At 37.1% G+C, this 12,061-nt stretch overlaps 1 protein-coding gene across 1 annotated transcript; it reads right to left on the bottom strand.

Annotated features, from left to right (window-relative positions):
- Positions 1–9,300: 9,300 nt before the first annotated feature.
- On the bottom strand, positions 9,301–11,137 carry LOC140226680 (uncharacterized). The gene is made up of 2 exons (XM_072307119.1): positions 11,093–11,137; positions 9,301–10,125 (listed from the first exon to the last, which is right to left on the bottom strand). The coding sequence occupies exons 1-2, from the start codon at positions 11,135–11,137 to the stop codon at positions 9,301–9,303; spliced, it is 870 nt and encodes a 289-aa protein (XP_072163220.1).
- Positions 11,138–12,061: the final 924 nt, after the last annotated feature.

Genomic DNA, 12,061 nt, shown 5'->3' with positions numbered 1-12,061 from the left:
AAAACGAGGAAAAAGCTGGGAATGAGGTTTGTTGCAGATATAGGCACCACTGCTTACAACACTTATTTCATTCTCTGTGATTCAAGGTTTTTTAGTATGTCAGGAGACTAGATCTGTTTATCCTTTGACAAAGATCATTCGGATGACAAAGATAACTACGTGTACTTCAGTGTAAAAGACGTGTAAAAAGAAGTGTAAAAAAGTGTAAAAGGTTTTTTTTTTTTTTTGGTCCTTTGAGATCACTGCGGCCGTAATAAGGCAAAACAACGCAACTCAGAATATCACGTTCTGAGAAATACAAGTTTTAAAATTCAATTGGTTCCCATTTTTCCCTCATAGGAATAAAACACTTTTGAAGCAGCGAAGTTTCTTAGGCATTAATAAAGAATATCTCGGAAAATTTTCAGTAAAATAGGACTTCCCGTTTTAGAGTAATTGCCATGTTTAGAAGAGATACAGCATTTTACCGAATCACAACACTGTGCTGATGACTAGTTTGCCAAAAGAGCGTATCTGTACTTACGTTGTGCGAGAATCCTCACGCGGCAACATATCAATTATAGGCAAAAGAACGTATCTTGACTTACGGCGCGTAAGCATTCTCCCGCGAAGCCACGTCAGTGTGCCAAAAGAACGTATCTTGACTTACAAATAACTGCGCCTCAACCCTTTCATCAATGTAATTAGGCAGAATGACGTATCCCGAATCAATGGCAACAATCTCTATCATTTATTTACTTTGACAATTTTGTTAACTGGATGATAAAAGTCCCGTTATATGTTTTTGAATGTGTATTAAGAATCGTAAAACACATTAGCTTGCAAGATTATCGATGCAATTGAACGTTTTCTTTTTTTTTCCCACTAAAAACTTACCGAGTATGTGCTAAAATGTAATTACTTGTTATCTACCAATTACCGTAATTTTTTGTTTTACTTCATTTGCATATACAGTTTATAGTTTATTGAGATGTCCATTCCTTTTTTATAATCTTTAAGTGTATGTTTTTTATCCCTTGATGTAAGATTTTTCATTGGGAACATAATTATATTTGGTTTATCATTCATGTTGTTTTAACAAAAACATGGATTTGGATTATTATTGACAACTAAACTACGAGTTTGGGTAAAGTCTGTAAAATGGATTTCATTACACTTCTTATGCCATGTGCTACAATTAAGATGAACTTGAAATATGTATAATGTTTAGTATGACAATGCATGAGTGGCAACTATTATGACTGTATGAGAACTGGCAAAAAAAAAATAAAACAAAATGGGTATAAAAAAGAATTGTATAGAAATCTGTACATACACTTCGTTTCAAAGACGCATACACGCATTTAATGTGTTAATATTGAGACTCCTATTTTCATTTCTATCTTTTCTTTGATTTATTTAACGATTTCCATTGAGATGAAAGGATTTGAACAGAAAGAATAATATTTTGTACTGTGTTTATCGTTATAAGTTGTTAATGTTTGGTTGATTGCATGAATTGTATCCGTAAGGTTAAAACTTGTAATGATAATATGCCTCAATTCTTTGAACAACAACAATAATTATGATTAATCAGGTAATTTTGAATCCAGGTTTTTAATGTTTTTAGGTGAAACTTGACCACTCACACACACACACACACACACACACACACCTCAGACTTGTCAGAGGTGCAAACATTCCCTCAGTAGAATAACTTTGAGATAGACATGACAGAAACGTAGATGCAGAGACTGATTTACATATTCTGAAAGGTTTATAGGGAAAAAATGTGTGAACATCTGTTTCTCAAAGACAACAGCATTACAGAAATCATTCGATTATTTGCAAGTCTTTAAAATATTATGACATAGATATCTACGCGTTCTTCTTACAATTCAAAAGAGAGTTTGATATGTCATTATACTTTTATCACATTGAAAGCAAATCAGCAGTAACTAAACATTATCATGATGGTAGATGAAAAATAGAAAAAAAAATGTGATTTACTTCCCGAGTAAAGTAGTTTACATGCGTACCATAGTTGAACAAAACCCTGGCAACAAAATTTTCAATCTCGATAGAACAGAACATAAGTGTTTTCTTTTTTCTGGAGATTAGTTATTCTACATGTATTACCATATCAGACCTTCGCATCAATTTTACCTTGGAAGATCAGAACATCTACAAATTACAAATTATAAATAGCACACATAACATTTTTTATCCTTACTGTTGTTGAAGATCACGTGTAGTAAGAAGTAAGTACTTGGGTAAAGAACAATTCACTTTAAACACTTTTCAATAAACATCTTATTACAACAGCGATTTGCTGTGCTGCAATACATCTGCGTTGTCTGAGAGCTCCCGGAGGGATTAGGCTCAAAATAAATCAAAATTATGCAGGAAATAAGGTTACTATTGCCATGGTTTTCTTAAATATGTTGACATGTTTCAATCGACATGATATTGATTTTGAGGGCAAGCATTTACAACAATATTTGATATGAACAAGTGAAAGTTTTACCTAAAGTTCATAGTCATCATTTCAAGGGCAATAAGCCCTTATCATATTTCTTTCGTAATAGAATCTTTAGTTTCATATCAATATGAAAAAAGAAAATCTTTCATGTGCCTTCATAACGTGAGAATAGTCATTAACACTTCACAGTTGAGTTTTGAGAGTTTTTAATATAACTGTGAAAGATTTACCTGATCCTATATAAACAATTCGAGTGTTATATCTTTTTCTTCTCGAGTTGACTGATCTAGTGCACAGTCCACTCCATCTTTCATGAAATTCTGACGGGCCTGCACAGCTGTTCTGAAATGTGTATAGTTGCTCTTTTCTCTGCTTTCGAACTGCTCGGTAGACCACTGCAGGAAAATGTGAAAGAAACGGAAGAGAATAATTAACACAAAATAAGGCACTCTGTATTTTCCATAAAAGACAGTTCTTGAATTTCAACTCTGCTTTAGTTATATTGTGTGATTAAATTCTTCATCAGACATGGTTGCGTGTAACAAATCCTCTCTCACAGACCCCCTCCCCCTCCGCACAAAAAAAAAGCGAAGGAAATGAGAATGAGTATTTATGAAGAGTTTGTTCGCAAAAACCGATAAGTCCATTTTTGAAGATTTTGAAGTACAGTCACTCTCATAAAGTACAAAATAATATTTTTAAAATGATATACTGGTCAGTCCATAAAAAGGAACATTTTGAAGTTATGGTCAAAAGAAGCAAAACATTTCTTATTATTCTCTTTATTTTTCTTGACCTTTAATCGCAAATATCTCCATTTGGCAAATATGGACTTATCGGGGGGTTTTGCAAACAAACTTTTCAAATATTGAAATACACTCACAACATCTATTATTCAACATCATACAAATACCCCTTGAGGATGTAAAAGTACTGTGTGTTTGTTTTTGAGAGAGAATGGTGACTATTTCATCAGTTTTTATTTAATATTATTTTTTTATCGCTAAGGAATGAACTGTGAAATGTGGTAATCTCAAATTATCAGAGAGTCATCATCATGGATTCTGCCTTCTTTTATTTTTTCTGTTACAATTTTTCCAAATGCCGGCTTGTGTCGCCAGTGATAATGACAAAGGTTGGATTCATTTCTTCCCCTTTCTTCTACTTTTTTGTATGAATTAATAGGTGATTATTGAACTTGTACCTTTTATTGTACTTGATACACTGCATTCCTTTTCTGTGCTGGTCTAGGCTGGCGGTTAGTGTGGACACTGAAAAGAGAGACAAGCAAATATGTATTTCAACACGAATGTTAATATCATCTAAAGTAGACGATTTGGTCTGAATATTTGAACTTTCCATAGTATTTAAAACCACCTAACTTAAGAATAGATATGTGAATTCCATGAGCTTTTGCCCTCAACATTTTTATGGGGGAGGGGCGGAACGTATAACATGTATAGGACCTACCATAGCTACAATGCATTATATTGTATCGAAACGAAAAAGAAAATGTTTTATAGAATATGTACAGCTGACTGAAATTGCACAAAGAATTGAAAAGAAAAAATAAATCAGGCCTCCATTAGCAGGTACAGAGCACCATTAAATATGACTTTATTTTTTTAGGCTAATTTTAAGTGGGTATATTCCTGTATGTATGAAAACACCACAATCACATTCTTCATCCTTTCAAGAAATAACAAACAAGATCTAAGATTACATGTGTTTAACCAAAGATGAAGACCAAACATTATGTATTGTCCTTAGAATGTACTTTTCTTGCCAAAGTAATGATGTTAATGTCATTATTAGAACATATCGTCTACCATCAGTTCATGTTGCCACTGAGGACTAAATGGAATTCATCAGTATCAAGCTTTATTGTCATTAGCTTAAAGTCGAGTCTACTGTTTACTATAAAGCTGTTACTTTTTTAGACTCTAAGACGAAAACTGAATTTGAGGTAGAAGATGTCAAGTCGAATGATGTCTATGATCATAACAGTATATTGGGGTCCACTTAATTTATTTGCGCATAGGTAAATTTCTTTTGACAGTCACTACTTGATCTACTAGACCATTTAACTAGTAGCAGTACAAGTATCCTACATTTACATAGTCCTTATTACATTAGTAGAACCACAACCACAACCACACCAATGAGCCACGTTTTGCCAAGCCCACCGAAAGGAAAGGCTGTCATACTCATAGCTCTAAGTTTGCTCTTTATTTTCATAGCTTGCTGTGTTTTTTGTTTATTTTTTTTACTCATGGTTTTCTTAAATCTTAGTGAAAACTATTATCGAAAGTACTGGACCCTACTACTAGCAATGCGTACTGTCGTCCAGTCTGTGCAGCCCAATCGCCGTACTTCGCACGGCGTCTGGTCGGGCTAGATCAAACTTAGACCTGAAAAAAAAAAAAAAAAAACTTACCGGTGTTACCGCTGATTTTCTTTGTGGTAGCATTAACTGGTCAGGAGAATATCCATTCCATGACTGCAAAACAGAACAATGGGCATGACTTCATGGTTCACACTGCAGCAAAGCTTGCCTGCCAGTCAACCAGTGTAACTCTGCTGCAGCACTTGCAGCAGCGAATTTTGTCGCCAGCGGCGGCGGCACTACGTACACTCACTACCGCAGCTGAAATGAATCTGTCAGCACATAGCCGTAGGTCTTACACATAGAGTTATGCAGTGTAGCGTGTGTTGTGATGGCCACGATGTTGATACGTTGTTTTGCCGTGCTGACTGTATAGCGCGCATGGCCCTGATTTTATACAGCAAAGCGCTGTACATGATGACATACGTTCTTTTGGCGTCGCAATTTCCTTCTTTTTTATTGAGAAACCACCATGAAAAAATAGTGTATGTGAAGATACGTTCACTTGCCGTAACAGCGAAAATGATTTCTTCGTCATTTCTATACGTATCTCAGGTTACGTTGTTTTGCCTAGCTGGAAACGGCAAAGTTGTGAAAAAGGTGTGTAAGATACGCTTTCTATCTCTGAAATGGTAAACATTTGATAATTGAGAAATTCACCATTAAAAAGAGCGCATTTTATTTAGGAGCCATATGCTCATAACTCAAAATGCCCAAATTCTGAGTTATGTTCCTTTGCCTTATCACGGCCGAGTATCTGGCTATACGGTGATATGCAAAAGGTCCACCTGCATGCGCTAATAGTCCAGCCTAGGCTCCATAGAAAGTACACCTCACCTTGGGTTTTTCTTTATATATTTACATGTATATATATACAATGTTTTTGATGGTCTCTTGTCAATTCGAGGATGCTGATTCCAAATGCGATTGATGCCACTCGCGTAACATTTTCGGAAAAATGCAAAAATCTAAAATGGCCGCCAGATAGGTTAATTCGTTTGTCGTTTCACGAACCGACGCAAGTGACACCTGACGGTAAAAAGTTGATTCTGAGATAAACGCTTTCGAAAGTTTGGTTTGCTTTTTCTTGGTCATAACAGACTGAAATTAATTCATTTTGTTAATAGGAAGAGAGAGAAAGTTCTCATCTTACATGTAACTTTGGATTGAAGTTTATCTGGTCATTAATTTATTAAATATCTTCAAGCAAACATGTAAGTCAGTTCGTGAAAAAGGAAATGTTGCGTTTTACGCGCTTGCGCGTTTCACGAACTGACGCATCTCACTACGCCTCCCATGTTTGTCGTTACAACTGCCGCCTAAGCGTTTCACGAACTGACGTAAATGGGACGCTGCATGCGCGTTTCAGCATTTTGTACAGAATCATCGTGTCAGCGCGTACGACTACATACGTAGCGCGCATTATGAAATTTTGTAGGCCCATTTATGGCGAATCTCCACTCAAGGGCAATAAATCATGCAATGACTTGTGATGAAGAGATAATACTTCTTGAATGTGTTTGAACTCGAAAAAAGTGCAGTATCATGACTTTAGAACCAAATTGAAGTTTAAACAACAGCACGTAAAACTGTAGTTTAATTCTTGTTATCAACTGCAATTTTCACACTTTGTTTACAATACCTATCAATTATAATAATCTCATGAATCACTATAGGAAAATACCAATAAGTGTTTAGGAAGCACCATCGATATGAAATGTGGTCATTTTAGTGGATTGTGTCTGGTTATTCTTTCTATATACTGTTTTTTTTTGCAGATTATGATCACCATCCCATTTTGTTGTCATTGCTAGTTTGGTTTATCTGTAAAGATCTAATAATTGCTAGACATTGGCACCAATGGCGTTAAAACCATGCCGGTGAACTAATTCTAGCATCTTGTTGTCATGATTATGTATGAAGTAATGCTTCTAAACATAGTTACACGAAATAGATGAATATGTTTACAACATATCAAGATTTAGTATAATATTGTTTTATTACTACTGTCACTTTTCATTAATCACAATTTATATCGAATAGTATAATAATGTTGAATTAAGTGAAAAGGGTAAGCCATCAATCGTCGTCATGAAATCTGATATCTTAACAATAATATACTTCTCGTAAATAGAATTAGGTACATAGATATATTCCTGCAGAATTGTTCAGCATCCTGTTTTAAGACATCTGCCTTCAGACCGCTTTTTTGTAGAAATAACATGAAAAATATATTCCCCACAGATCAATACAAGCAAGGCAGAAATCGGACAAGAAATAAGGAAGATATGACATTTTGAAATTTCACATTTTTTAAAACACTTCTTGACCAGTCGTTATGAATATTCAAAACAGCAAATTGACGACGTCATGCCCTCACAATTTCTTATTCATTTCACATATAGATATGAAAAAAAAAATCTAATTTTTTAGCTGTACAAATACGAAACTTGCCTTGAAACACATATACACACACACAATGCTAACACTAATTGCTAACACTGATGTATCTAGGTGTGGGAACTTGTTTTTACTTTATTAGCTATTTTTTCCGATTTTCATGTATAACATAATTGAGAAATTGTTAGGCTATGACAATATAAACTCGCTTATTTTTGAATATTCGGTATTGGTCAGAAAAATAATGCTCTAATGTTTTCTTCGAAAAAAAAAATAATTAGAAATGTCGCTATGGCGACTGATGCCTCCGCCATAATGCATGATTCTCCAGGTGTATAGTACGATGTCTTCACAATGTGTGATAACAGTTTCACATAACTGGCAAAATATTGAAGTGACAGGTTTAATAGTCAGAAATATCTTGAATGTTCACTTGAATGTTCACTTTCCATGAACTGGATTGCTAATTGTCTATAAAGAGTGCAGGTACACATATTTGGGGAATTGAGGAATTTGACTTGACTTTTGACCGACCCTTTTATAAGTTTTGATGCATTGGGTAATTCTCAAGGTATGAAGAAAGAGTGTAATTACTGTACAAAATTAATTTTTTATTGAATGTTTTGATACAACACAAAATAGGCATATTTGGGCTATGATCTAAAGACAAAGTGGTTCGTCACTCTTGTGATGTATGTAATTTGTCATGTATGTAGCATTTACTATTTGGGCAATTTCCAGAGTAAACGACACTGAATTTTTCATATTTTTTGGACGTTTCTTGTATCAAATTTGCTTTCATCATGTAAAATTATTGATTGATTCCTCATGCTGCATTTCCTCTGAAGAAACGTTTTATTTGTCCCTGTATGTTGTGTAGTTCAAATGTTGAACTATTTGGGTACTTTTCGGTGTAACCGACACTGATTTTTGGATTTTTCTCGTGTCAAACTTGCTTTAATCATGTAAATAACCATCTCAAACGATTCCTCATGTCACATTTACCCTGAAGAAATGCTTTATTTTTAATTGTATGCTGTGTAGTTCAAAAGTTATAGAAATTAATGATTTTCCTTGAAAATCCAAGATGGCCGCCAATGACTCCCATGGGACACCACACAATTTTTACTTGGAAACAACAACAACAACAACAAAATCATTAACTATAGACCCCCTAAGGAATACAAAAAAGGAGGGTGCATGGGGACCCCCCATTACTACCAGACTATTAAGACAAAGTGGTTAGTCACTCTTATGAGGCATGTGATTTTCATGTATGTATATGGACTATTTGGGCAATTTCCACAGTAAACGACACTGATTTTTCCAAATCTATGGACTTTTCTTGTATCAAACTTGTTTTTATCATGTAAATAACTATCTCAAACGATTCCTCTTGCCGTGAAGAAATGTTTTATTTGTCCCTGTAAGTCGTGTAAATCAAAAGTTTAACTATTTAAGTATTTTTCGGTGTAAACGACACTGAATTTTTCATATTTTGGGGCTTTTCTCGTTTCAAATTTGCTTTAATCATGTAAATAACCATTTCAATCGATTCCTCATGTCACATTTACCCTGAAGAAATGCTTTATTTGTAATTGTATGCTGTGTAGTTCGAAATATATGGAAATTAATGATTTTCCCTGAAAATCCAAGATGGCTGCTAAGATGGCCACCAATGACCCCCATGGGACACGATTTTTTTCTTGCGAACAAAAAAATCATTAACTAGACACCCTAAGGGTTACAAAAAAGTAAGTTAAAAATTGTGTTCGGAGGGTGCATGGGGACCCCCCCCCCCCCCATTCCTACCAGACTAAAAGTGGTCACGAGGGGAATTCTGTCAGTGATGTCCTGCTTGATGGTTTTCGGTTGTAGAACTTCAGATCTGGGGAGAGAACGAACTTTGTTGATGGCTTGTTGAATTCTCCTGGTACCGTAGCCCCTGGCTGCGAGATGTCTCTTCAAGTTCCTGGCATGGAAAGAAAACTCAGAATCCTCAGAGCAGATACGGCGAAGTCTGAGGGCTTGAATGAAAGGGATACAGGTTTTTTCAGTGGCGGGGATGGCAGCTGGCTGAGTGGAGGTACTGATGGGTGTCTGTGGGTTTAGTGTAGAGAGTGGTGGTGACATGGTTAGACTCCTTCCTAACGGTGACATCAAGGAAGTTGGTCTCTTCTTGGGAGAAATCAGAAGTGAATTTGATGGTTCTGTGGAAAGAATTGATGGGGTCAATGAAAGTATGGAGGCTTTCTTCATCCCTGGTCCAGATGAAGAAAATGTCATCGATGTAGCGCCACCAGATCCATGGACGACAGGGGGCTGAATCTAACATCTGCTGCTCTAGCTTGGTCAAGAAGAGACAGGCGAAGGAGGGAGCCATCCTGGTACCCATAGCTGTGCCAGATACCTGTAGGTAGTGCTTGTCCATGAATGAGAAGTTTTTTTTCGTCAGTACATGTGACATGAGGGATTTGATGTCAGATATGGGGGGGTGGTTGGAATGGCCACTGTAAGACAAAGCCTCACAGGATGCTAGAATACCTTCATCGTGGGGAATATTGGTGTAGAAAGAGGAGACGTCGAAAGTACCGATGATTGCTGTCTCGGGTATCTGGTCCTTGATGTCATCGAGTTTCCTGAGAAAGTCTGGTGTGTCATGAATGTACGAGGGTGCGAGTGAGACAAGAGGTTTGATGTGGTGATCAACAAAGAGGGAGGTGTTCTCTGTTGGGGAACCATTTCCAGAGAGGATGGGACGACCGGGATTGCCAGGTTTGTGGATCTTGGGGAGGAGATAGAATCGGGCAGGGTTGGCATTAATGGGGGAGAGAAATATGTGAGCCTTCTTGGTGAGATGTGTTAAGCCCGCCGCACACTACACGATTTTGCCCCGATTTACCGGTCTTAAGACCTTAAGACTAGAAGTGTGACGTCACAGCCTTGCCAGTTTCCAGTCGTACGACTGGGTCTTAGCGCCAGTCGTAGAGATTTGACATGTTGAATTCCTACGACCAGTCGTAGGCTTTCAGCCATTCACAATGCAGTAAAATGCAAGCGCACGCAGTGCGCACTACGCGCGCTTTATACAGTCGGGTCGTATAGTGTGCGGTGTCCGGTCGTACGACTGGTCTTAAGACCCAGCTTGGCTTCAGACTTTAAGACCAGTCTGATCGTGTAGTGTGCGGTGGCCGTTAGATAAGACATCATGATAGTCCATTGACGTGAGTGTAAATGACAGACACATTTTGCTCTTTTACGAGAAATGTCACTTTTGTCACTTGCTTCCTTTTGGCATAGTAGGGCAGTGTACAGTGCTGCCTCATTCTGAAAGCAGTGTTATAACAACTTCACACTGTTTGTCTTTAATCTTTAGCACTTGCAGATTCAGGATTGCACTAGGTAACCAGACCAGCTGTGTTAGAATTCTGAATAATGATGGCCTCCTTCATGGTGGCTGTAAACTAACTCTACTAGAGCTCTTTTTAACATATACAGACATGGTGACATAACATTCACTTCACATAGGAATTTTGCAGATGATCTTGCCTTTACGTCTCATAGAAAGTCATTGGATGACATGAGCCGAGTACTGACCCATCTCAAGACAATAAAGGAGTACTTCACCATCTGGAGACTTTGCCCCAACCTCTATAAGATTATCATTAGACCCATGCCTTCCATCTTAGTAATCATCTTGCCAACGCTATGTTCAAGGTAGCCCTCTGTTGCAAGCCTTCCAAGCATAGGCTAAGGAAGTCTACCCTCCTTCACTGGCACTCGATCACTCTCCCTCACGCTGGAAGGAAAAGATGGCATGTGACACCAGTGCCGTCAACGCATACCGTCACCTTCCAATCACGATAGCATGGGGGCATTTCATGAGGCATTTTGTCTGACAAAATTGTCTGACAAATTTGCTCTCAGCCAATCAGATGCAAGGATATTGGTAGCTTATTACAGTTTGTGAAAAAGAAAAGATCTGACAAAACGCTTCATGAAATGCCCCCTTGAACAACCTGCCATCAATGCGTCTGAAATCCCACAAGCCTAGATTTTCCTCTCGTAACTTGAAAGCTTTGACCCCAAAACAGGTTGGTGCAGATGCTGGTCTGATGTCATCTCTGATACCACCCAAGTTACCTACAGCACTGTATCTGTCATGGCAACAAAGCCATATGGCTGCAACGGGTGGTGATCAAGCAGGTCTTCACGTTTTCATTCTGTTTCTATGGCAATTTAATAGTCGTCCTCTGACCCCTGAGAAAGTGCTGAACATCACCAGATGTGGTTGCAATTAAAGCAGTTGCAGGACTAATATGCATCTTTAGCCTGATAATTCTGCAAATTTGGGGCTGATGTTGCTGTCAAACATCCAATTGAAGTGTTCTTTAAAGACGATAAAAATGACAGTTTTAGTTTTAAGACAAGACTGAATGAAAGCATGACCTCAAAATGTATATCATCAACACCTGGGAACTGTGAGCGAACTAAAAGAGGTATTTGATAAATACCGAGCCTCAAGGCTCCCTAATTGTGTTAGTATTACATTTTTATATTCAACCTGCATGTAGAATATGATGGTATATTGAGACGTTTAGTGAACTTATATTCCTTGTTGAGACAAAATGAAATATAACAGAATTTGTGTTAAATATCGTAAGGTTTATGAATATTAAATGCTCAAATATACATGTATAGGCCCTCCGTATTGTAAGTAGCACTCAGCATATTTGTATTGCACATGCAACACTTTATGACAGCGTAGGTACGGGACTAGAAATACAGAATTTTTTTTTTCAATATTTCCATGC

Source organism: Diadema setosum, chromosome 3, assembly GCF_964275005.1.
Source record: "Diadema setosum chromosome 3, eeDiaSeto1, whole genome shotgun sequence".
In the NCBI taxonomy this organism is placed as follows: domain Eukaryota; kingdom Metazoa; phylum Echinodermata; class Echinoidea; order Diadematoida; family Diadematidae; genus Diadema; species Diadema setosum.
The sequence above is the reverse complement of the archived record's forward strand: the minus strand, read 5'-3'. Positions and strand labels throughout refer to the sequence as shown.

What these genes read in the sequence shown, in the direction of transcription:
- LOC140226680 (XM_072307119.1), bottom strand. Translation starts at nt 11,137, where the DNA reads ATGCCTCATGAAATGCCCCCATGCTATCGTGATTGGAAGGTGACG. An exon ending in ATCGTGATTGGAAGGTGACG is followed by an intron (nt 10,126 to 11,092) that starts GTATGCGTTGAC and finishes AAAATCGTGTAG; the next exon opens with TGTGCGGCGGGCTTAACACA.